Source organism: Pelodiscus sinensis, chromosome 5 (assembly GCF_052426305.1).
Source record: "Pelodiscus sinensis isolate ZL-2025 chromosome 5, ASM5242630v1, whole genome shotgun sequence".
NCBI lineage: Eukaryota > Metazoa > Chordata > Testudines > Trionychidae > Pelodiscus > Pelodiscus sinensis.
The window spans coordinates 129,181,375-129,207,428 of record NC_143056.1 but is presented as its reverse complement, the minus strand read 5'-3'; the positions used below and the strand labels follow the sequence as shown (position 1 = coordinate 129,207,428).

Genomic DNA, 26,054 nt, shown 5'->3' with positions numbered 1-26,054 from the left:
CCCCCCCCCATACTCAAGATGGCATCTATACCTCCTAGCCCCTCTCAGCTCCCCCTGGCATCTGAGATGCTCTGTCCGTGCCCAGGAGGTCCCTGTCTACTCCCCCTGGTCCTCAGGATGCTCCCGTTTGCATCCAGGAAGCCTCATCTGCATCTCCCATCTTCAGGATGCCTCTATTTGCATTTCCTGGTCTTTGGGGGATGCCCCCCTCTGCTGCCTCTGGCTCCACAGGTGCCCCTGCCTGCTCCCCCCCCCCCCAGCCTGTAGCTTTGCAGAAGGCTCTTTCTGTGGGGCACTGACCGTACCAGGGCTCCTGCCCAGAAGCCAAGTGTTGGCGAGTGGGTGCAGGTCTGAACTGGTGCCCTCACTCACACCCTTCCACTGTCCCTGGCTCAGCCCAGCCATGCCCCGAGGGCTTCTGCAGCCAGTTCCTCTGACTTTACTTGCCATGCTTCCTTCTCAGTTTTTATTGGAAGCTGGTAGTGAGTCACAAGGCCTGGGAAGGAGAAGGATGGGAGCCAACAGGTGGGATATAAGGGCTCCAGACAAGCTGCAGGTAGACGATCGATTGCAGCATCTCCTAGAATTTCCCTGCAGGACACAGGATGAGGCTGCGTGAGTAGGGGCTGCTGCAGGGGAAGGAGGGTTGTGTTCCACTGCGCCGGTGGCTGCGCTGCTCCCCAGCATCAGTCGCACAGGTTGCTGATGTGAGGAGTCTGTCCATGCTCAGCTGGAGTGGAAGGGCTCAGCCCAGCTTTACACAGAGACTGGGCATGCCAGCAGGCAGCCGGTGAGAGAAGGGGATGTTGCTTGGGGCTTTCACTGGGTGAAGGTGCTCAGCCCCCCTCATGGCTCCTGACTTGGCTTTTCCCACAGGACTCAGGTTTCCCCTCCTGGTCTTTAGTGCGGTTGACTCCTAATTAGACCGGGGCATAGGGCTGCAAAGCTGTGAAGGGGGGATTCCAGGGCTGGGCTAGCAGGGGACTGAGGGCTGGGATGGAGGGGCAGGATGGCATGCAAAGGCTGTGTCCTTTCCTTCCTTCCTGCTGCAACAGGCAGGGATCGTCCTGTGCAGGGAAGCCAGTGGCCAAGCGCTCATCCCAGCTGGGGTGGGCGTAGCAATGTCACCGGGCCTGGGCGGAGGGCTGTGCGTGTGCAGGGTCGCTTTGGGTTGGGATCTGTTCAGCCCAGGGATCCCTCCTGTGGCGAGCCCATGTCCCTCACTGTGTGGGGAGGGTTGTGCGGGGAGGCGGAGGGGCTCAGCCCAGGGCAATAGATGAGTCGTGGAGTAGCCAAGAGATGCCTCCCTGCACTCCGGCCCCAATGTATAGGGGAAGGGCCCAATCCTGGGGGAACAACTCAGAATCAGGCCCATTGGGGACCAGATTCCTTTCTATACCCTTCCCCCCTTACAAGTCTACCAATTTGCCTGGGCCCATGAATGAAGTGCCTTGTTATAGAGCTGGCCCCAAAAGGCTCCCTTCCCATTGGCTCACGCGCTAGCGCTCTGGAAGGGTGAGGAGAGGTATGTGCTGCGGGGGATGGCAGGTGAAACCCCCACACCAGGAGCAAACGGAGTGACAGGCCATTCCCGCCAAATGGGGGTCTGGCCCTTTGACTCCAGGGGCGTTCAGGGGCTTGGGTGACCTGGATTCTGATCCCAGCTTGGACCTTGGGCATATAATTGAACATAAGAACGGCCATACTGGGTCAGACCAAAGGTCCATCCAGCCCAGTATCCTGTCTGCCGACAGTGGCCAATGCCAGGTGCCTCAGAGGGGGTGGACTGAAGACAATGATCAAGCAATTTGTCTCCTGCCATCCTTCTCCAGCCTCTGACAAACTGAGGCCAGGGGCACCATTCCTTACCCCCTGGCTAATAGCCTTTTATGGACCTAATCTCCATGAATTTATCTAGCTCTTTTTTAAACTCTGTTATAGCCCTAGCCTTCACAGCCTCCTCTGGCAGGGAGTTCCACAGGTTGACTGTGCGCTGTGTGAAGAAGAACTTTCTTTTATTAGTTTTAAACCTGCTACCCATTAATGCCATTTGGTGTCCTCTAGTTCTTCTATTATGGGAACAAGTGAATGCCTTTTCTTCATTCACCCTCTTCACACCACTCATGATTTTATAGACCTCTATCATATTCCCCCTCAGTCTCTTTTCTAAACTGAAAAGTCCCAGTCTCTTTAGCCTCTCCTCATATAGGACCTGTTCCAAACCCCTAATCATTTTAGTTGCTCTTTTCTGAACCTTTTCTAATGCCAAAATATCTTTTTTGAGGTGAGGAGACTTCAGGCTAGGTCTAGACTATGGGGCTTTATTGGAAAAGCTACGCAAATTGCACTCCGCAATTTGCGTAGCTTTTTCTGATCGCTTTTCCAGAAGAGCACTTTTCTGCCATTTGGCCCAATCTAGATGGGGCCTTATGGTGGAAAAGCTTCCTCTTTCGGCAGAGTCCTTATTCCTCATGGAATGAGGTTCACAGAGCTCCCCGAAAGAGCGTGTTTGCGCTTCTGCGAAAAAAAAAAGCCGAAGAGCAAATGTGTTCCCTGGAGGTGGAGGGGTTTTCCGGGATACCAGAGGTAACCCGGGAAAACCTTGTCTAGACATAGCCTCACTTTGGCTCCATGCCATGTTTGTCCACCACATACTGTGGCTGCCTTAGTCTCATGGCTCTCAGCGACAGTCATCACCATTATTATTTCAGCAGCACCCCAGGCTGTACGAGATGCCGGGTCGTTACTTAAAGCGTCGCAGCAGCAGGACGGCTAAAAGCGAACGAGAGGGAAGAAATGCAAAAGGCCTTTCTCTCCTTGCTTTCTGTGTACAGTTCAGGGCTTCCCGTGTGGCAGTTTCACGCCTGCCTTGGGAGTCCGTTTCACTTCTTGCCGCACGGGCTGCTTGAGTGCTTGCTTGGCGGTGGACGTTCGCGGTCCTCTTCCGTGACATCCCTTCATGGTCATCCTTCTTGTGGGGGGGAGTGCGCCAGGTGTCATTTAAAATCAACCAGATGAAATATCTCAAGTAGCAATGTTGGCACAGGCTGTAAGGCCAGAAGGGATCGGCAAGCCCGACTTGCTGTGGCCACAGAACCTCACCCAGGGATTGCACAATAGACACCACACTTGCATTTGATTTCCTCTGGCTAAAGGCAAGGAAATTCCTTGGCTTAGAGATGGAAGGAATCCACAACCTGCGCCCTTGGGGGAAACAGAATGTTAATTGGGGATCAGAAGGAAGGAGGTGGAAGAAACCTGCCTCTGCAGACATACACAAGTTATTTCCGGGGCCATCCTTAGCCATAAGCAGAGAAGGCAGTTGCCTAGACCAGTGTTTCTCAACCTTTTTTTGCTCATGGGCCCCTTCTGAGCCTCGTTTACCTCTGTGGCCCCCCTCATAGCCGCTGTTAGTTGGAAAAAAAGGTACATCATTTACCTAATGTTCCGGTTTTTCCATGTGGCCCCCTAGAGGTAGGGCGTGGCCCCTGGGGAGCCATATGGCCCACGGTTGAGAACCACTGGCCTAGGGCACCAGTATTTCTGGGGCACCACTCTGCCGGGACGGACAGGAAGCAGTGGAGCATGTAACAGCAGGGCTGGGTGCTAGACAGAGCCAAATGTGTTGCCTGCAGCGCAGTCTGAGGGAGGGGATTGGCTGCTGGGGTCTCTGGGAAGGGGAGGGCGTAGGGGTGGAAGAGCAAGTCAGGCATAGGGGCGTCAGTTTAATAATCCTGCCTAGGGCAACATAAATCCTAAGGATGGCCCTGGTTATTACCATAGAAATTTACATGGGTGCTTATTTACGTGGGGAGCTGGGGCTAGAATTTGCATCCTTCTGCCCCAAAACACAGGTCTCTACCATGGCAGGGGGAAGCCTGGATTTGGCAGCAGTTACAAGCCCCTTATTTTCTCTGGGCACCCTGGCACTGTGGGCACGTGTTCCTGGGCTTGACCGAGGGCTTGGGCGGGAGATCTCTGCGGCAAACGGAGGGCTGGCAGTCCCCATGCCCATCTCCCCACCCTCACTGAGGATACAGTAATTCCTCATTTAACACTATAGATGTGTTTCTGAAAAAGTTTGTGCTAAGCGAAGACGTGCTATGCGGGGTCAATTTTCCCATTAAAAATGATGGAAAAGGTGGAGGTTGTGGTTCAGGTGGTAGTGGTGGCAAAATCAATTTTTTGTTGGTGCTGGGTCATCAACATCAACATTAGATATCTAGCAACGCAAGTCACCGCGGTTTGTTAAAACACAAAGACAAACATGTGAGTGAGTGGAGGAGTGCTGAGACCATGAATATTCATCCATTCATGCATATTACCACTGTTTTCACCAACTTATACCGCCACGCGAAGTAGTCCACCACTTGATTATTTTCATGTTATTTTGGGGACAGTCGTGTTATTCAAAAAACATTCCCTAAAAGAAAATCATGCTATTGCGAAAACGTGTTAAGCGGGCACGTGTTAAATGAGTAATTTAACCTGTATCCCTGGCAGGTTTCAGTCTAATCTGCTCTTAAGAGCCTGCAAGGGCAGGGATGCTGCAGTCTCTTCTGGTGACCTGTTCCAGAGCTGAAGTAGCCTCAGAATTTTTCCTAGTATCTAACCTGAATTGCCTGTGCTGCAAAATAAGCCAAGGGCTTCCCATCAGAAAAGCCTCTGGTGAACTGATGGAAGGGAGCTGTGTGTAGTGGGAGAAGGGACCATGTGTCTGAGGTCTCATGGTGGTGGGCGGCAGCTAGAGGGATCTTGTGGGGCCAGAACCGTAGCAGCTGAGGGGTAAGGGATGCAGGGAGATAGGCAGCCTCAGAAGATAACGGCTCAGGGATAGAAGGGAGGGCTTTTATAGCCCTGCCCTCTTTCCCAACATTCCTTGTTGCCTAGCCTATAACTTCCATTGGTCCTGGGAACTACACCTCCCAGAATCCTCTGGGAACTGGCTAGCCTCCCTTAAAGGGACAGGTAATGTCTCCTCCCCCATCTCCCTGCCAGTCACTAGTCTTCATTCTGCTCCCTGCCTGATTTAATATGTGTGTTGTGTGCATGTGTATGTGTGCGCGCACGTGGTGGGAAAACTCCCTATTGGTCCCCTAGAGAGTGATGTCGTCACGCCCAGTCAGCCAATCAGAATGAGACTTTGGACCACGTGTGTTCTCTGGCAGGACAGGGAGGTGATGTGGTGTGTTGTCCCCCCATGCAGGATGGAGTGATGTCTTGTCCCTGACCTCGGTGCTAGCTGTGCTCTGGTCCCTGGCCTGGGGGCGGCCGGGCCACACGTGCAGTGACGAGTGGCCCAATGCCCAGAACATCGCAGGGCGCCTGATGAACTACTTGGAGAACCTGCATAAGCTGTTCCTGGTATGAGAGGGGCTCCCCCAGGGACCCAGTCTTGCATGGACACCCCCCCCCCCCCACTCTGACCAACTTCCCCCATGTGCCATTCCTGGCTTGACCATCTGCTTCCATCCACCATGCTCAGGCCCTCCCTCCCGCCTAGGCCCTCCCCATCTGTCAGACCTCCTTATGGGACCCCCCCCCATCCTGATAATCTCCTCCCAGACCCTCCCCCTCTTCATAGGTGCCCCATCCTGGCTATTCCTCCCCCATGGGTCCCCTCCCCCTCAGTTCAGCCACGCTTTGGAATGCTCCCCTTGACCATCTTTATTCCCACGGGGCCACCCTGCTCAGGTCTTCTCCTCCATGCCCCCCCCCCCACTTAGACCCTCCCAGCCCCCCCTGATGCATCTCCATGCTTGCAGCAAGAGGGTTTCCAAGACGGAGGAAAGAGGAGCCTCCCCATCTTCATCCCAAGGAGCAATGAGACCAGCGACAGTGCCGTCCTGCTGGTAAGGAGACGGGTGGACCCGGGCAGGAGACACCCGGGGACTTGGCGGGGACAAGGCTGGGCCCCCCAGTAGGATTGAGATCTTCCAGCCCAATGCTGGGTCATTGGCCTCAGGGTCGCACTGGGGAACTGCCAGCCTGAGCTTTTTCTGCCTGAGTTGAGGGATCCTGCTGCATCAACTGAGACCGTAGCCAACCCAGCCCTCACTAAAGGGGACAGCGCCCTGCAGCGGGTGACATGACCCTTCTCCTAGGCCAGCCTGGCTGCCGGACTCCTGCCCTCCCCTCCCAGCCTACACCTCTCTCCAAGGGAACTAGGGACAGACACCCAGGGGCAGGGCTGGGCAAGATACATCTCGCGGGTCAGATTTGTCCCGCAAAGCCACTAGATCCGGCCCATGGAGCCCCCTGCTGGGACCCTCAGGCACACAGGGCTTTAAGCTCCGGGCTGCTCCCTGTGCCTCTCTGCTCGGGAGGGAGGGGGAGGCTTCCGGTGATCTCCCTGCGCCAGCCCAATCCTCAGCTCCTATTGTCTGGAAACAACCGGCCAATAGGAACTGACCCCAGCCCAATCCTCAGCTCTTATTGGCTGGAAACAGCCAGCCAATAGGAGCTGAGAGATTGGCCTGGGGGGGAGCAGCGCAAGCCTCTTCCCCCACTCCTGCAGTTGAGAGCCACATGGAGGGAGCTGCCTGCATGTTCAAGTGGTCTTGGGCTGCAGCAGACAGGGAGCCCAGCCTGCTTTGGGGGTGCTGCAGGCTGGGAGCTGCTTAGGTAAGCGCCTCCCAGCCAGAGCCTGCCTCTGGCACCCCTGCTCCTCCTGTCCCCAAACTCCCTCCCCAGGACACCATCCAAACCCTCTCCATCTCCCTGCTCCAGGTCACAACTCCCTCCCAGAGCCTGTACCCCCTCCGACATCCTTCCCCCAGGCCAGAATCCTCTCCTGCATCCATACCCCCTCCCAGACCCTGCACCCCATTCCCCTTCCTTCTCCCAAACTCCCTCTCAGACCTCAAACTGTCTCCTGCACCCCAGCCCCTCACCCCATGCACGCTTTGGCACCATCCTAGACCCCACACCTCCTCCCCAGAAGAGCGCGGCCCTTGACCACTATCCAAAACCTTGGAGTGGCCCCCCACCAAAAATTATTGCCCACCCCTGCCCTGATTCTCTCACTGGCTCTGCCTCATATTGGCTCCCACCATGGGGGAATTGGTTAGGCCCTCACCATCCTCCTGCTTGGAAGGGCAGATTGCCTCAGTCCCTGTTTCACTGGGAGGTTGGGGAGGCGCAAGGGGCAGGGGGGTTGAGGAGGTGCTGAAAGACTAAAGACTTGTTACAGCTAAGAAAGCCCCACTTCCCAACCCCATCAACAGAGGGGGAAACTGAGGCACAGAGAGGGATATGGCCATTCCTGAGGCTGTGTGGTGAGCTTGGAACTCAGGCGTCCTCGCTTACAGGCCTAACATTAGACAGCCAGTAACTAACCACATAGCAGGAGCGAGACTCCCTGTGGTGGCTAGGGCCCGTCAGCGCTCTGCAATGCTAGGGGCTGTATAAAGCAAAGAGCAGGCCTGGAGGTTGAGCCCTTCTTGGAGCCCTGTGGACAAGGGTGGGAGGAGCGCTGCAAGCCCTGACCCGTCTCCTCTCCCACGCCCCAGGACACGATCAGCACACATCTGTGCCAGTACCATGGCTGCTTGGGGCACCTGGTGAACAGCTCCTGGTGGAACAAGCAGTCGACGCAGACGACACTCATCACCAGCAAAATGAGCATCTGCCAGCACGAGCTTTCCAAACTCAGAAACACCATCCACAAGATGAAGGTAAATGAGACCCTGTCCCCTGCCCTGCAGTGCTGTCTCCTGCAGATAAACCACAGGAGAAACCAGTGCTGCCATCAGCTGTGGGGGAGGCCGAGCTGACATGTTGCTGCATATAGTTTAGTCTGCCTGTAGCGATCACTGAGGATTGGTATGGAGAGCGGATGAGGCTGTAGGCTGGGATCCGGGAGACAGTGGTTCAATTTTTTTCTCTCCCCGTGTGACGTTAATCTGAGGGCTGGATTAATACAGCTCTGAATCCCCCTCTCTCCCTGTGATGAGGTGGGGGAGTCTCCCGGAATTAGCTCAGCCAATGGGGTCGCTCTCCTTGAGAGATGCGGAACATGGGCAAAAATAGTCTTTGATGACATCATCAAAGCCTGTGTCCTGATGCACGTGGCCAAGGGAACTGGATTAAAGTTGCGGGAGGAGGGGGGAGCTTTAATTCTGTTATTTCCTCACTGTTGGACGATTGGCTTTGTGACCTGTTTTTGCTGTAATTTTCTCTAATCTTTAAAAAATACTGAGGCGGGGGGAGGGAAACAGATCTCCCCCAGTGGAACCATGTTGACCTGAGCCTTGGTCATCAGCAGGGCAGGGAACATTTAGAGCCACCTTACATTGCTCTGCCTCTCATGGGTCGTGGGTGAAGGTAGGGCTGGGGGAGGCAAGACCCCTTACCCTCTCTGCTATTGGGTGGCAGCAGAGAAATGGTGAGACTCAGGATAACAATGTCCCATTGTAGGCTCTGGAGTGTGACCTAGCTGTCATGGATGCTACGGCCCTGTCCCCCTCTCCACCCTCTGACTCCTGCAACTCCTTCTCCCTGTCCACCCCCCAGGCTGCTTCTGCTTCCCCCTCCATGAGATATGGGATCCCCTACAGGGGAACACTGGGAGAACAGGAGAGACAGAACCCCTTCTGCCCTGGCCTGGCTGGAGCATGCTCAGTGCAGACAGAATCGCTGGAGATTTTAGCTGCCTAACTCTAACAATCCTACTGCGCAAGAGCAAGGTGTATAAGTAGGTCAAATTTAAGGTCAATTTTCATAGACACAAATGCCAGCCCTCTTGCAAGTGTTGCTCTCACAACTAGGCCACACAACCCTCGTAGAGTCAAGACCTGAACCTAAGAGTCAAGATCACCTAATGTTCTTCCTCTATGTGACCCACCAGGAAGGTCATTCTGTAAAGAGAACAGTGAAAATATCAGATTTTTCAGTTCATTGGCTGCTCTGAAAAGTAAAGGGAAAAAATCCGTGTCAGGTTGGTCCCAAACGAAAGATTTCTGAATGTTGTGTTGGACTAAAATATGTTTTGTTTTGGGTGGATCATATGTTTCCTTATGACGATGTTGTAAAACTTTGTGTGGTTTTGACCATTTTCACGTTTTCGTACAGTTGCAAAATAAAATGCAAGAGCACTTTTTAATGGAAAGTCTTTTTAAACTGAAAAATCAAATCATTTTGTGTTTGAGCCGGGAGGTTTTCTTTCCCTCCCTAAATGAACAATTTGGTGGAAGCAACATAGATTCTCGAAATATTTCTGGCTCTCAGAATCTGCATTTTTCTCCGGATGAAGAAAACATTGACAGAAAAGTAACACTTAGCTCCAATCATGCCCCAGAGAAGTTAGCTTCCTCTTATTGCTGTAGCACATGAAAAAGGGCCCTCTGGTGGAGTTCTAAAGACCACAGGTTCAAATCCCTGTGCTGGGAGCTTTTGTAGGCTTTTCCGTTAATCTCTTCTGGAGTGCTGTGAGCAAGACATGAGAAATCATTCTTCCCTTTACTCTGTGCCGATTAGGCCTTAACTGGAGTATTGTGTCCTGTTCTGGGCAATTTATTCCAGTGCTTAACCACCCTGACAGGTAAGTTTTCCTAATGTCCAACTTAAACCTCCCTTACCCATGTTTCAAGAAAGATCTGGAGAAGGTCCAGAGAAGAGCCACAAAAATAGTTGAAGGTCTACAAAACATGAGCTATGAGAGAAGGCTGAAAGAATTGCGTTTGTTTAGCTTGGAAAAGAGAAGACTGAGAGGGGACATGGTAGCAGTTTTCAACTACCATAAAGGGTGTTACAAGGAGGAGGGAGAAAAATTGTTCTCCTTAACCTTTGACGATAGGACAAGAAGCAATGGGCTTAAACTGCAGCAAGGGAGGTTTAGGTTGGACATTAGGAAAAAATTCCTGCCTGTCAGGGTGGATAAACACTGGAATAAATTGCCTACGGAGGTTATGGAATCTCAATCGCTGAAGATATTTAATAGCAGGCTAGACAGACATCTGTCATGGATGATCTAGACTAGCAGGTGCTTGGTCCTGCTGTGAGGGCAGGGGACTGGACTCGATGACCTCTCGAGGTCCCTTCCAGTTCTGAGTTTATGATTCCAGGAGTCTTTCCCCTATTTATAATCCTGCTTTGTTTCCTTTGTGGGACACAGGCATGCCCTTTGCAAGTAGCTTGATGACTGGGGGGGAATGGAGTGATCTGTCAGGCATAGGGGGTGACCGGCAGTAAAACCCAAGTGTTCTGTAGGTTGCTAGCTTTTGGCAGGGTGTCCTTCTGACGTTACCTTCTCCCTCTCTCTTTGCTCTTCCCAGCAGCGACCAGCAGCACGGTCCCCGTCCCCCTGCGAAGTAGCCTGTCCCTTTGCCGGCACCGGATGGAAGGAGATCGCTGCCGGGCCCCAGCTCTCTAAGGAGCTTCTTGAGTACTTGAAGGAGCTGCAGTCCCCCTGTGGCTGAAGACAGTCTCTGTGTGTGTGTGTGTGTGTGTGTGTGTGTGTGTGTGTGTGGTGACTGTATATAGAGTGGTGTGTTTGTGCAAAGCTGTGTGTGTGGGTGCACAAGAAGAACAGTTATGAGACCATGGCTTGGATTTTCCAACATATGCTACTGATGTCTCCTGCGTCCCTTGGTGTGCTGCTAATACCTTTGCTGTTAATAATTATATTTAATAACTATTGTCTCTCTCAACTTCCCCCAGAGGCCGCACTAGGTGGCAAGTATATTTTTAAATAAAACACACGCCTTTTCTATTCCTGTGACTTTTGTGTAGCGTTAGCTCCTCCCCCCCCCCCGTTGGCTCATTTGCATGCAACATGTCGATTGGCTGGATTGATTGATATCCCACAGAGGACTATGCTTAGCCCCCACCCCTGCTTCTGAGTAAGGCCGGGCTGATGTGGGACACACACCAGCTGTCAGGTGACTATTGGGTGTGGACTATGGAGGGTTGGGTGGGGCCCATGGGATAGGTGCTAAATGCCCTAGTGCAGGGGTCACCAACACCCTTGACCCACCTCCGATGTGCCCCTTCTCCGAGGTCCTGCTCCTGCTCACTCCGTCCGCTCCCCAGTCTCCCTTTACATCAAGCAAGCGCAGTGGGTTGGGGCGTAGGCTCTGGTCTTGGGCTCAGGGATTTGGAGCGTGGGAGGGGCCCTGAGCTGAGCCTGGGGCAGGGAATTGGGGTGTAGGAAGGGGTTCAGGGGACAGGCTCTGTAAGGGAGTTTGGGCCCAAGGAGCTTGGGGTGTAGGAGGGGGTTCTTAACTGGGACAGGAGTTCAGGATTCTGGCTGCAACTGGACACTGCTTATCACAGGTGGCTCCTGGGTGGTGGTGCAGTGGGGCTAAGGTGGGCTCAGCCTTGCACTACTCTCTAAGGCAGCCAGCAAACTCCATCCCAAGTCCTGTTGTACCCTCCTCTCCCCCAGTCCGTTCTGTGGAGATAAAACACAGGGTGGGAGGGGGCACCCTGACATCAGTGTCCCCTCCTCTCCTTTCCCTGCCCTGTACAGTAAGCAGGAGGCTAATGCAGGGGGTGGGGAGCAGGGCAGCTCAAAGGGAAGGAGAGGCACAGCCGTGGTGGGGAGGGGCAGCGGAAATGCGAGTGTCTTGGCCAAACCAGTCAGGATCCCCTGTCAGAGGCTCCATGATCTACCAGTAGATCCCGATCGACTGGTTGGTGACCCCTGCCCTAGTGAGAAGAGGGATGGAGCAGGGTGGGAGGGCAGTGCGGGGAGAGGGGATCTGCTGCCATTACAAGGTATCTTAGTTATAAGCATGTAGAAGGTCATTCCAGCCTAGGAAATCCACCAGTCGAACCCTTCCAGGGGAACAGGGGTAACCACATCTAGGTAAAGATCCCCCACAGCGTTATTCATCCTTGCGTCACCTTAATTGCCCAGCGAGGTAATCGGATCAGTGGGCTTACCCCCACCCCTGCCCTTCTCTACCATTTACCCTAACGCGGCCTGGCTGGCTGCAGGCGGGAGAAGAAGAGACCAGGACCCCGATGTGTTCAGACTTTATTTACTGTTGCAAGACATGGCAGGTGCTGGGAGAGGGGCAGAGTCAAGGGGATTCGTGGAAGGGACCCCCAACCGGTCAGCTCTTCCCGGTACCTTTCAGAAGGTCTGTGTCCGTGATGGGTGGGATGGTCACAGGCTACAGCCAGAAAAGTCTGTCTGGTGATATAGAGGGCGAGAGGAGAAGAGGAAGGGAGGTAGAAGAAAAATCCAGCTTCTAAAAGAATTGGAGGAAAGGGAGGGGGAGCAGACTGTGGCAATGAAGGGGAGGAGGCCTGGGAGCGAGCTAGACAGCGGCTACGTACTGGGGATGCATGGAGAGATAATAATCATCCCGGACTCATCGACAGATCTCCAAGTGCTTTACCAAGTAGGTCAGGGCCATGCACTCTCCCCACCAAAGCGTCAGAGCCAAGTGGTGCTCTGTGGGCCGGTACCTGGGGCGCCGGGCGCGGAGGGGGTTGGGTCACACTCTGCTGGGGTCGCTGACGTGGCCCATGAAGACAGGGAAGCTGTGCTCGTCGTTCCACAGCACGAAGAGGAAGGGCTGCTGCACCTCAAAGACCCAGGCGGTGCGGGCCACCGAGATGGCCGTGGCGGCCGCGGCCTCCACCCCTTCCTCGTTCAGCTCCAGCACGGCCCGGTGCTGGGCGTTTGTCACCGCCAGATCCTCTGCCTCTGAGATGCCGCACAGGTTGGCATCGAAGAAAATGCCGTAGTCTGGAGAAGGGACAGAGCAGGGAGGAGGTAGTAGCCACCCTCTTGTGCTCAAAAGGCTGCCCCAATCCTGGAGACCCCCAGGTAGACACCCTGGGCCAGAGATCAGCCAAGGAGATGGGCCACTCGGAGCCAGGGGAGCCCATGATATTCCCACTGGTCTGGTGGGACCAATGGACACGGTACTGATCAGCTGTCGGAACAGGCTACTCAGAACCAAAAGGCCTGATGGCTGCAAGACACTGGCGTGATGGCTCAGCCACGGAGACAGGTCACTCGGAACGAGTCGTCCATGCTCCATCCAGCGGTCTCACGTGTCCAGCAGACATGGGATAGACCCGTGGTGTCTACCACACGAGTCACTTGCCATATGGGGCTGTTTGGCCGGTTGGATGTGGCTGGTTTGCCATAGCAGTAGCTGCTATAGTGGCTATTGCTTCAGAACTGGTTGGACATTATGGGGATAGACCAGTAAGGAAACGGGTCACTCCGAACCAGGAGGCTGCATTCCCCTCCAGGAAGTGATGTCACAACCCAACACCCCTGCCCTGATGGTGTATCCACTGGTTTCTTAGACCCAATAGACACCAGTGTGAGGGATCGGCCATGAAAATAGGTCTTGATGCTGCCCCTCAGATCCCTCAGGAAATGACATCATTGCTCATCCATTCCTCTTCAGGAAGTGAGGTCACAACCCAACACCGCTGCTCTGACTCCCTTCTTGTCCAGAGGGGGAGCGGGCTCTCTTGCCTCTCCCCCCACACCCCTTCCCCATGGGCCCCCCATCTGCCACTCGCCCAGCTCCATCCTTACCTATCTGCCCCAGGATGTCCATGAGGTCCTGGGAGCTGTCCAGCTTGAATCTGGGCAGGCTCACCACGGTGGGCTTTAAGGGGGAGTCCATCAGCTTCTTCACCACCGCAGTGAAGGTCTCTCTGGTCAGCATCTTCTCCATCTCGGCGAGCGAATTGAAGGAGTGCTCAGGCACCATGACCACCAGGCTCATGCTGTGGGACAGCCTCAGCCGGCCAACCTTGGGAGAGGACAACACAAAGTCCTCTCTGTGCTGCGGGCTTGCCTGAGCCCGGATTGAATGCCCCTTCTCCCATCTATCCCTTTGGGCACCCTTGCCCCATCCCCCTGTTCTTGGCATCCTTTCATGGAGGCCTCCAAGCCACCCATGGGCGTGAACCATCATTGTGCCACTGTCTGTGGTTTTGGATAGCCAGGGAGCAGGCTGAGGGTTGCCAGGTGCCTGGTTTTCAACCGAACTCCCAGTGGAAGAGGGATATTGGTGGCTCCGTCTGGCACCACTGACCAAGCTGTTAGGAGACGAGTGCAAAGGCAGCCTCCCTCCTAGCCCTGGCTCCAGAAGCAGCCCCCACTGCCTGCGGCCCCTAGGCTGACTGTTTCTGCCTGAGTGCCGCATTCTCAGATCCCATTGGCTGGGAACCACGACCAATGGGAACTGCAGAGGTGATACCTGCAAGCATGAGAAGCACCCGGAGCCTCCCTACACTTTGGGGGGGGGGGAGGCTGCAGGGACCAGGGAGCTTCCTGGGAGCAGCAATAAGTGCCACCAGGACCAGCCCCCCAGCTACTGCCCCCGCCAAAACCCCTCCCAGAGCTCACCCCCGCCCACCTGCCTGCCACAGCCCAGAGCCCCATCCTGCATCCCAAACACCTGGCCTCATCCCTGGCCTCACCCCCTGGCCACATCCTGAACCCCTGCCCCAGCAAAGAGTCTCCTCCTGCACCCTGAACCCCCCTATCCCCACCTCCACTCCAGAGCCCACACCCCAGGCCAAAGCCCTCACCCTGCCCCCCAACCCCCTACCCTAGCCTGGAGCCCTCTCCTACCCCCTGAACTCTTCATTTCCAGCCCCCATGGAGCCTGCACCCTCCCGCCACACACCCCGATTCCCTGCGCCAGCCTGGAGATGGTGAGTGGGGAAGAGTGAGCAACAGAGGGAGGGGGGAGGCAGTAAGCGGGGGCGAGGCCTCAGAGAAGGGGCGGGGCTTGGGGAAGGGGCAGGGCTTGGGGGAAGGGGTGTTCGGTGTTGGCGAATAGGAAGTTGGCATCTCTAATCAGGCCTCGTGCCCATCTCTGCCCTGCTTCACCAGATGCAGCCCCTGTGAGCTAGGGAATGGGCCACCCTTTTCCTTCCTTTCCCACTCTTCATCCCACCCTGCTCCATGCCTGGCACAGGCCCGCCGAAGGGGAGGGGCAAAGGCAGAAATTGCCCTAGGGCCCAGAGATTCAAAGAGGCCTAGAACTCCTGGCCTCTTTGAATTGCCATGGGAGCCCCACTTTGTGCAGCTCTGAAGGCTGCGTGCACACCGCTGTCTAGGCAGTGCTAAGGGCTGGCTGCCCTCAACCCTGCCCCTTCCACCTAAAGTCCTGCCCCTTCTGGGGAGACAGAGCCAGGCCTCCCACCCACCTTGCCCTGAGGCCCATGGTGGCTGTTGGCAAAACATTGTTTTCCAAAGTCTGCCGGCATTTTTCAAGCATGTTTCCTCCAAAACTTCCTGCCGGACATCTTTTGGAACAATAGAGTGGAAAGGAACCTTTCCCAGTAAACGGTTTCACGTTTCAAAAGCCAAAGGGTTTCCCACTAACTGATTTTTTTTAAAACTGAAAGACAATTTTTTTTTTGCCAAAATCAATTAAAAATGTGTTTAAAACAGAAAAAAATCCACTTTTTAAAACGTAAAACTGGTTTGGTTGTTTGTTTTTTTAACCAAAACCGGTTTTACTTGAACCAAAAAACAGATTTATTTCTTACTGAAATATTTTTCCCTAAAAAACAACTTCTTTTCTTTTTCTACTGGAAAACTGATTTTAAACAAAAGCACTTAAGAGTATTTTTCTTACCAAAAACATGTTTACTTTCTACCCCAAAACCAATTATTTTCTTTCTTAATGAAAAACAATTAAAAAAAAAGTCTTTCCAGAAACCGATTTTCCTTCTAAACAAAATCCAATTGTTTTTAGAGTATTATACTCAATTTTTTTTCCAGCTGAAAACTGGTTTGCTTTTAACAACAGTAAAAAAACCCCACTCTGAACTGCTGAAAAAAAAAATTGTTACTTTCTCTTTTATAAAAGTCAAGGCCAAACAAACAAACCACACCTCCCACCAGCAGCAAAATCTCTGAGAAATATATTGCCTAAAATCATGAGGGAAACACATCTTTTTCGACATTTCTCACCAAAATATCTTGGTGTTTTGGGACTAGGCCAGTGCCGGATTTCTACACAAATGAAGTAAGATGCAACCCTAGGACAGCTTAGGTCCTAGGGTTGCCAGGTGTCCAGTATTGAACCGGACAGCCCAGTATTTGCGCCTTCTGTCCAGTAAAAATTATTTTCTATTTTTTCCCCGAGGCCCAATGGAAGGCCACTTGGGACATGTAGCACAGCTTGCGCTGGCTAGGGCGGGGGAGGGAGCGGGGAGTAGCCTGGGATTTTTTTTTTTTTGCTCAACAACTTTTCCTGTGGCCTTTTTTTTTTTTCCTCAACAAAATTTTTCCTTGCATTTTTTTGGGGAGAGTGAGGGGTCGGTATTTTTTGTTAAACCATCTGGCAACCCTATTAGGGCCTCAGATTATGATGAGCCTCTAAATTAGAAAAGAAATACTAGTTTTTAGTTGCCTCCTCACCTAGATGCCTGTATATATGCAAATATGAAGCTTTAGTATTTCGGAGTGGGTTGTCCTTTCTGTTGGAACAATACCCGTGTTTTAGTAATGCTACAGGGGCCTTTTAAACTTGACATCGCTCAGAGCCGCAGCCTGTCTGAAGCCGGCCCGGGACCAGCTCAGCAATTAACGCTGGAGACAACAAGGACTTGCGGTTGTCATATTGGCCACTGTCCTTAGGGTCTTACCCCAGCCCCCATACCGGGCGCCTTCCATGCAGAACTAGTGCTCTGCTGGAGAAAACACTCCCCAGGCAATGACTCGACCTGGCCACAGTGGAGCCAGGGTTCTTGGCGATTTTGAGTTGAGATGCCCAGGCCTCACCCGCACCTTGGGCCTGCTATTCTGAGATGCTGGCTTCACTCCATTGAGATGCAGGGGAGAGAGGATGGCTAGTGGGTGAAGGCCCAGCTGCGGAGGCAGCCGAAGCTCCGCCCCTTCTGCCTTAAGCCACACCCCTTCCCCAAGACCATGCCCCTTCACAACCTTCCCCTCCCCCCGCCCCAGCAAAGCCCCTCCCAACCCCAGCTCAACAACTTTTTTATTGCCCGGGGGGGGGGGGGGGGGGGGGGAGGCTGGGGCTGCAGCCCTAGCCCCTCCCAGGCGGCTGGGAAGCATAGGCAGCTGCGGGAAAGCAATGCCTTCCCTTGTCTACATCACCCGCCACACCTGGGAGGGAGGGAGGGAGGGAAGCAGGGGACATGTGGGGAGGGGAGTGTGGGAAGGGGGGGGTGCAGGGCACGGTGCTAAGTGCCATTATGGAGGAGGTGGGAGGGAGAGGACAAGGAGAAAGGGGAGAGGAGGAGGGAAAATGGAGCTGCTCTTGGAGCAAAGCAGGGGCCCAGAGCGGAGAGGTGTGGCACAGAGCACCCGCGGGAGGGAGGTTACCTTGGCCTTCAGGCTGGGGTCACTGAAGGAGGCCAGCGGGTACTTCTTGCTGGTCATCATGGGCACCTGGACTGGGCTCTTGCCCGGGCGGTAGAACATCTCGTTCATTGTGTTCTTCACTTTAAAGGTGGTCTTCCACTTGGCTGGAGGGTGAGAGGGCAGGGAGAGGGAGCCGGGAGGCGTCCACTGTGCAGGTGTGTCAAAGGGGGGGTATCCCAGAGGAGTCCTGGGCGGGAGGCTTGGGGGGGGATGGGCGGCCGAGGAGTCCCCAGGGGCAGGAAGGTTAAGGTGGGCTCCTTGGGGGCTCAGATACCTTGAGAGGGAGGTCCCAAAGGGACAGGGGGGCTCTGTCAGGGAGCAGAGGGAATGTGTCCCTCGATGCGTGTGTATGGGGGCGGGAGGGCCCAAGGAACCCAAGTTTCTGGAGAGGGTATGGAGGGCAGGGGAGCGGGTCCTGGGCACGGCGCGGCGCAATGCGCCCTCCCTTACCTTGGAAATAGATAGCGTTGATCAGCATCAGCTGGACGTCAGGTTCCAGCTCCTTCAGCAGCTCCTCGATCTTGCCATTGGTCCCGTCCTTCACCCACTTGTTGACTTTCCGCAGATCCTGGGTCTCGTTGCCAGTGAGCCACTGGGCCTCGATGTTGTAGAAGCTCTTCAGCTGCTTGCGGAAGGCATCGTTCAGGGACAGGTCTGCAGGACAGGAAGGCAAGGGGAGGAGGAAACCACTGCCACCGCGGCCCTGTGAAGCCCTCAAACCCCCCTCAATCACCTGGGCAATGCAAACCTCACCTCCCTCCTACCCCCTCACCCCGCCAGGAACCCGCTTCCTGACCGCAGGACATTAGAACCCCTCGCCCTGTCCCGTGCCTCAGTTTCCCCATCCGTAAATCCCGCCTCCTCCTGAGCAGCATTGGATGGTGGGGCCTTGCAGGGGAAACCATGAGCAGATAATGTGGGTATTGACACTATCGCAGCATGTACTGCAGTGGTGGGTCTGTCAGGAGGGGCAAGGGAGTGGAGGATGTGGGACAGAGGGAGCGTATCCTTAGAGACTCAGATATTGTGCTGGGGGGGGGGGGGAGGCCCCGGGTATCTCAAGGGAATGTAGGGGGTAGTTTCAAAGAGCCCACAAGCTAATCCCTGCTGCCATTTGTAACAGCTCCTCCCCAAAAGAAGCGGCATCACAAAACTAACAGCAACGCAGCATGTCTCCAAAGCCTGAACACTTGCTCGCGTGCTTAAAAAATAAGCTTGTACAGTTTGGTGCAACAGCGCCCCCTGAGGCCTCCTGCCAGGACCATACCTCCTTCCCTGAACTCTTGCGTGTGGCAGAGGAGAGCCCTGGCGTTTCCATGCTGGCCTGAGTGCCCGCGGGAAGCCCCACCGCCCACTCACCTTGGCGGAAGAAAAGCAACGAGGTGGAGACAAAGGCCTGGGATTTGAGGAGGTGCCGCAGCGGCGCGTGGACGCAGAGGAGGTCGGAGGGATAGGAGAGGATGGTCTCTAGCCTCATTTTGGTCTCATCCCGGGCCCCTGCATGGGAAAGACAAGGACACAGGTGGGCGGGGGAGGTTTGGGAGGGCTGGGAACAGGGGCAAGGGCCTCGCCTGCCGGGGGTCTGGCCTGGTAGAATGGTTGTGTGGGGAGCATGAGGAGCTAGGCTGGGGACTCATCCTCCTGCAGTTGCCTGGGCTGGGGTTTCCTTGCTTAGCCAGGCCTCCCTTTCTCATCAGGGGCTGCCAGGACCATTGGGAACAGCCCATCCCAGCCACCCTGCAGGGGTGCCCTGGCCCATGGGAGAAGAGTCTCAGGGCTCCCCCCCCCGGGGAGGCAGAACTTGCCATGGCCTCTCCATATGGGGGTGAGTAGGGGAGGAATGGTGGCAGAGGGGTGAGCGAAGGGGTGTGTGTGATGGGGGTTTGTGAGCGATGGCTGCGTTTGTGAGGCTGAGCGTGTGCGATAGTTGTGCAACAGGCTGTGTGTGGGTGCGGTGGGTTTGTGTGCGCAGTGGTTGCATGGGTAGGTGCCAGGTGGCTGTGCGTGGGCTTGTGTAATGGCGGTGTGTGGATGTGTGCACATTCACGGTGGTTGTGCGTGGGTGGAGTGGCTGTGTTGGTGCATGCAATGGCTGTGCACACGCTAGGTGTGTGTTTAATCGCTGTGCGCACGCAGGGGGGGCATGTACACACAAGGGTGGTGCATGTCTGTGCATGCCTGTGGATGTTTATGCTTGTCATGTGTGGGTGTACGTGTCTGATGGCTGTATGCTCAATGACTGTCTGTCAGTTGGTTGGGTGAGTGACGGTTCTCTGGGTCTGCGTGAGGGGTGTCTGACAGCTAGGTGTGTATGCAATGGCTGTGAGTGCGATGTGTGTATGGCTGTGGGTGATAGGTGAGTTAGTGCACGATGCGGGTGTGTGACAGCTGTGTGTGCTCACAAGGTGGGTGTTTATGTGTAATGGTTTTGTATGTTTGAAGAATGAGCATGTGCGATGGGTGTGTGCACATGATGGGTGTATGGAGGCTCTTTGTGAGCATGTGTAATGGGCGTGCATGTGTGATGGGCATGGGTATGACTTTTGTGTGCACTGTGTGTGGCAGAAGTGTGTGCACTCTAGGTGGGTGGGTGCGGGGTTGTGTGTCTGAAGGGGTTGTTTGTGATGGGTGTTTGTGTGATGGGTGGACATGTGTGGATGTGATGGCTTTGTGTATGTGTGATGCGTGTAAGTGTGATGGTTGCATGTGAATGCTGAGTTCCGGTATGATGGTTATGTAGGTGGGTGGGCACATGATAGGTAAGTATGTGATGGCTGTGTGGATGTGTAATGGTTGTATGCATGACAGGGGTGTGTGTGTGTGTGTGTGTGTGTGTGAGTGAGAGAGAGAGAGAGCGCGCGCGCTGTGGGTCTTCACAATGAGTATATATGTGATGGGGTGTGTGCATGATAGTTGGGGGTTTGTGTGCGATAGGTGCATTCGTGACAGAGTGTGTGTGCAATGGCTGTGGGTCTGCGCGATGGGTATGTGTCATGGGATGTGTATAGGTATGCATGATGGGTGTATGTGTGACGGGTGTGTGCATGACAGCTATGGATCTGTATGATGGGTGTATGTGTGACAGATGCGTGCATGACGGCTGTGGATCTGCGCGATGGGTGTATGTGTGACGGATGCATGCGTGACGGCTGTGGATCTGCGCGATGGGTGTATGTGTGACATAGATGTGTGAGCTAGCTGCACCCGTGTTTGCGCTGACTGTGCGTGCACTGCCCTTACCCAGCAAGAGCTGAGAAAGCACCACGGCCACGCTGAGAGGCGAGAAGACCACGTTGGAGTCGGTGCCGTGTGTCTTGGCCACTTTCGAATAGTACTTCAGTGCAAAATCAGTCAGCGCCATTGCCACCCTGTGGCTCTCCTCCTTGGAGTCGTTCCTACAGCTGCCCCAGGGGTCACTGGGTGGGCACCGCTGGGGCACTGTGACGGACACTGTAGGGGTTTCAGTGGAGGGTGCTGTAGTGGGCTTGTTGGTTGGTTCACTGGTTGGCTTGCTGGTTGGCTCGCAAGTGGGCTCGTTGGTTGGCTTGTTGGTTGGCTCATTGGCTGGCTCGTTGGCTGCCTCATTGGCTGGCTTACTAGCTGGCTCATTGGTTGGCTTGTTGGCAGGCTCGTTGGCTGCCTTGTTGGCTGGCTCATTGGTTGGCTTGTTGCCCAACTCATTGGTTGGCTTGTTGGCCAGCTCGTTGGCCAACTCATCGGTTGGCTTGTTGGCCAACTCGTCGGTTGGCTTGTTGGCTGGTTCCTCATCTGTCTTGTCTGGTTTCTTGTCTGGCTCCTTGTCTAGCTTCTTGACTGGCTCTGTGGTACTCCTGTCCTCCATTACTTGTTTCTCAGGGACCTCTTTCAGGCCCTGCTTGCCAGCAGCAAAATCAGCCTTCCTATCTCCCTCTGTCCTGCTGGAGGCAGCAAGGCAGCCTGTGGGCTCCTCTCTCCCCAGCTCCTCCTGCAGCAGCCCCTGCTGGGTCTCCTGCACCTTCATCTCTCCCCCATCATCTGCTCCCTTGCCCGGAGCCATTGACACTCCTTCTTGACCAGTCACATCCTGTTGGTGGGCACAGGGCAGAAGGTGGGTCCCCTTGTTGGCCTCCTCACTGCCTCTGGTGTCGAGGCTAGTAGCTTGTGAGGGGAATGTCGCAGCAGGGCGCTGGCATCTCCTATCCCCTCCTAGGCGACTGTTGGGGAGGGACACAAGGGGGGCACCGGCCATGTGACCTTCCCCCCCATGTGACTCCTCCCTGAGCCACCCCTATCCCTGGGCCCACATACTCTCCCTAACCTTGCCCTTCCCCATCCCTTTTACCTGGTGAGGGAAGGGGGCTGTGTCCTGGGCAGCGTCTCCTCCTCCCCCAGCGCCATCCTTAGGTGCACACAGAATACGGCGCCTCACAGGGCACTCCATTTGGGACACCAGGGGTCCCACAGGTTGTGCTATCCTAGGCAGCTGAGTGCGGTGTATGCTAGGCCCACTGCTGCCAGGATGGGACAGCCAGGTGTGGGTAGCACCGGCTCTGGCAGCCAGTCCCATGTCCCGGAACCCTCGTGGGCTGAGCCCAGCCGCCACGCCCCCGCTCCCACTTGCTGGGCTTGGAAGCAGGGCCATGCCTCCGGGAGGGGCAACCCCGACAGGGCTGGGGGCTGATGCAGGTGGTAGCCAGGACCCCAGACATGAGGCTGGGTACCAGGGACTGCAGCTGGTAATACGGGCACTTCAGCCAGCACCCTGGGCGTGGGGCTGACAGTCAGGAACTCATATGATATGTGGGGGGGCTGCAGCATCCCCCCCAATTCCCAGGCCTCTGCCTCCCTGTCCTGCTCCCGCCCCTACAGCCCTAAGCGCAGCCCCCTCTGCCCTGTGGAGCGGCCGTCTCCTGTTCCCTCACCTATAGGGCACCATGCATGTTAAGGACTCTCCCTCCGCATCCCACTACCTGGGAGTGGGGGAGAGGGACTATCCTGGGTAGCACCTCCTGCTCTCCCAGGCAGCGAGGCTGGAAGAGCAGATGCTCTGGCCTTGCCAGCTGCTGGCTCCTTGCCCCTCTCCCACAAGGCATTTGTGTGGCATGTGAGCCTTCCCCCCCCCATCACCCCGGAGCCCATCCTGCCAACACCACAGAGGAAAGGAGAAGGCTTCATCAGATAAATGAGACCCAACGCCTAAGGGGTCTGATGGGCTTTGGGGCACGATATACAAAGCAGCATCAAGGGGGACTGAATCTGGTACAAGCTAAGGGAGATTCACTGCCCCATGCCACTCAGGAACTGCCTGAATCTCCCCAGCTGGAGGGAGCTTCAGCTGATTGGGAAAATCTCCAAGGGGCGGAGCTACAGGGAATTTCCCAGGAGGTGGAGTTTCTGGGAGGCGGAGCTCTGGGGGAGCAGGCGTGACCAGAGCACACCACTCTGGTCACTATTCTTTGTTCAAAATGTTTTTTCAACCCAAAATGGCTTTTTCATCAACATGGACATTTCTGGTGTGAGGGATGATATTTCGAGGAGGTTAAAAATCCAGTTTTTCCGTTCTCAGCCATCGAGAACTGAAACATTTCAGGGTTCAGGTGAAAATGTTCAGGGACAGCAAATATTTTTGCCCAACTGGCTGAAGTTTTTTTTTTGCTTTCCAGCAGTCAAACAGCAAAACATTTTCAGTCACCAAACACCATCTTTCTCCCCCCCCCCACCCCATTATCAGTTTTTGCTTAAACACATGAAATCTCAGAAAACGTTCCAGTTTTTAGCAATGAAAACAAGGAACATTTCAAGTGGAAGATTTTCAATAAATCCTAAAATTTTTGCCCAAGCAGGTGAAAACGTTCAGGTTTCTAGTGTTTTAAACCCCCACATGTTGAGAAAATGGTCTGGCTTTGGTGGCCAAACATGGAATTTATTTTTTTTCTTTTGGTTAAGAAAAACCCAAAAGGTTTTGCAGAAAAATGCAGACAAAAAAAATGAAAGAAAATTGTGGGTTTTGTCAATTGCTTTGGAGGTTCAATAAACCAAACACTCCCCATGTCCATAGAGCTGATTGTCCCCAGATGGGCACTTACCAGTTGGCGTAGAGCAGCCCCCAGGCTGCTGCAGTGTATGCCAGGATTTGGGGCAGGACTGGGCAAGGACTCAGCATGCTAAGCTGTGCCCACTGGGATGCCAGGTGACAGAGCTGGAGTTGGACTCTGTGATGGGGGTCCTGGGTCTGAGTCCTACCTATTCCCCAGGCAAAGCGGCCTCAGGTAGGCATGTGGTGGCACTAGGGCAGCGGATCCATGACTCAGATCAGTCCCTGGGCCTGGCTATGTACTGTGTGGGAGCCTGGCTCTGCCCACTTGGGAGCTGACTTTCAGGACTGTGGGTTGCCCACAGCTCCCTGGATTTCAGCGCTTGTCCCCAGTGCTCTGGACCTCTGTAACTCCAGCCCCAGGGGACACTGGAGCGTTCATCTCCAGCACTCAGCGGGTTAAACCTCCCCCTCCCCAGGAAGAAGGTTGCTCCCCCAGTGCCAAGGATGGACTCACGCCTGCGAACATCACCAGCCACACGAGGATCAGCCAGGTCTTCATGCTGACGAGTCCTGCCAAAGCAACGCCCAGAAGCCAGTGAAAACTCGGCCGGTCTTTGCCCTTTCCTGGCCCAGCTGCCCACCATGCGGGGCTAGGCTGGGACCCCTGGGGCGCATCTCCACCCCACCAAAGCTCATGGCCCCCTCATCAGCCTGCTTCACCCTTTCCACTACACTTCCTCAGCTGCTGTCTGTCTGGCCACTCCTATCCCGCTCAGCTCCAGTCTGTCTGTTCTGTCTGTCCCCCAGTCTCTGCAAGTCGATCTGCTCATCCCCGCCATACCTGTCTGTCTGTCCTGTTTGTCTGTCTGTCCCCCAGTCTCTGCAAGTCAGTCTGCTCACCCCCTCTGGACCTGTCTGTCTGTCCCCCAGTCTCTGCAAGTCGGTCTGCTCACCCCCTCTGGACCTGTCTGTCCGTCCCCTGGTCTCTGAAAGTCGATCTGCTCACCCCCTCCATATTTACCTGTCTGTCCGTCCCCTGGTCTCTGCAAGTCAGTCTGCTCATCCCCTCTGTACCTATCTGTCTGTCCGTCCTGCCTGTCTCTCCTGCAATCTCTGTGTCTGTCTGTTCATCTGCCCCCTCTGTCTGTCTGCTTCCCCCCTCCCTGTGCCTGTCAGTCCCCTCAATCTGAACATTTGTCTGTCCACTCTCTCTGCCTATCCAGCCTCCATGCTGGCCTGTCTGTCCCCCATCTCTGTGTCTGTCTGTCTGTCCTCCGCCCTCCCCGCTTCTCCCTGTGCCTGTCTGCCTGCGCACCTCTCTCGGTGCGTGCTCCTGTCCGCTTCCCCGTCTCGGAGTCTGACTCTGGGTCTTCCCCTCCGGGCTCTTTCGCAATCCCTCGTCACATGGCCAGTGTGGATGCTGGGATCCCAGCTCCCCACCCCTGCGGCTGCAAGGCAGGGGCCGAGAGGCTGAGGGAGCGGGAGGAAGAGGCAGCAGCTGGAGAAGGGAGAGAGGCGAAACCGACGGGGCAAAAGAGGCACAGCGAGGGCTGCGAGCTGCCTCATGCTTCCGCCCCCAGCCCCACCTGCTCCCCTGGACAGTCAGTGTCCGAGGGCGCCCGGGCCTTCTCGGCCCAGTGGAGGGCTGGGAGGAGCGGGGGGCGGAGGGGAGGCGCCCATTGGCTGGCCCCGGCACTGGCCCGTTAAGGATTCCGGGTGATTGATTCCTGCTGTGATTTCCCGTAAGTCAGGGGGAAGGGGAGTGGGCGGCAGCTGGACGGGTGAACCGGCCAACTCCGTCCAGGGTGCCAGCTGGAAACCGGGCCTGGGCTGCGTGCCAGTGAGTGGAGCTTCCTCTCCCCACCCTTGGGCTGCAGCGTCCCGGGCCATGGGTGCTGGAACTAGGGGAGCTGGGGTGCAGCAGCTCCTTGAAGCGGTTTTCATCCTATACAGGGTTTGATTCAATAGCTCTGGGCACCCCCACTGTTCCGGGGCCCTTCCTGGGGTCCCATCTCCAGGGGCTAAGCCCTTTCTGGACGGTAAAGGGAGGGCATGAAACCCCTTGTCCTGGTTGGCTGGCCCCAGGGAGGCTCTGTGGCTGTTGGGATCGGAGCTCCATGTTTCTGGTTAGGTCAGCAAACCCCAGCCGCATCAGTGTTCCTGGTAAGCTGAACGCATGGGCAGCCACCCAAGAGAGGTTCCAATGCCACCCCGCTGATTAGCAGAGCACCCGCAGAGTAGCCTGTGGTTCTATTGGTGGTGCACATCCACACATGCCTTGGTGCACAGAACAAAATGTATTCTGCACATGGGTGGAAAAAAATTAGAGGGAACATTGAGCCATATAGGTGTATTGCTGTGCTAGGTTTCTCCCCACCCTACCCCGCCATGTTAATCTGGAAGTCCATGAGATTATGGTGGTGGCATGGAGATCCGGATCTAGCCCTGCTCTCACACGCTCACACAAGTGAGTCCTGTCAAAGCAAGCAGGTTTGGAAGGGGTGGGATTCTCTTCAGGCCACCCCGACACGCTTCCCTGTTGTCCCATCTCTCCCCACTTCTCCAGAGCAACTCAGGTGCCCAAGGGCAAAACGCTGACTCGGTGTCACAAGAGAAGCCCCATCCCATCCAAGGGAATGTCACGGGGAATGGGGCTTTCCTACAAATTCCAGTCCTGGGGAGAGAGGACAAACCCCAGCACTCTCTCACCTC

At 55.2% G+C, this 26,054-nt stretch overlaps 2 protein-coding genes across 2 annotated transcripts; one reads left to right on the top strand and one right to left on the bottom strand.

The window, feature by feature from the left end:
* The first annotated feature begins 549 nt into the window (after positions 1 to 549).
* LOC149524387 (uncharacterized) lies at positions 550 to 10,571 on the top strand. The gene is made up of 5 exons (XM_089778978.1): positions 550 to 615; positions 5,207 to 5,364; positions 5,766 to 5,852; positions 7,512 to 7,676; positions 10,275 to 10,571. The coding sequence occupies exons 1-5, from the start codon at positions 606 to 608 to the stop codon at positions 10,416 to 10,418; spliced, it is 564 nt and encodes a 187-aa protein (XP_089635104.1). The 5' UTR covers positions 550 to 605; the 3' UTR covers positions 10,419 to 10,571.
* A 1,392-nt stretch (positions 10,572 to 11,963) lies between these two features.
* Positions 11,964 to 24,935, bottom strand: SERPING1 (serpin family G member 1). The gene is made up of 8 exons (XM_075928610.2): positions 24,658 to 24,935; positions 23,857 to 23,912; positions 20,567 to 21,389; positions 18,686 to 18,823; positions 17,777 to 17,980; positions 17,288 to 17,430; positions 13,511 to 13,730; positions 11,964 to 12,700 (listed from the first exon to the last, which is right to left on the bottom strand). Exons 2-8 carry the CDS (start codon positions 23,899 to 23,901, stop codon positions 12,447 to 12,449), a joined length of 1,827 nt encoding a protein of 608 aa, XP_075784725.2. The 5' UTR covers positions 23,902 to 23,912; positions 24,658 to 24,935; the 3' UTR covers positions 11,964 to 12,446.
* Positions 24,936 to 26,054: the final 1,119 nt, after the last annotated feature.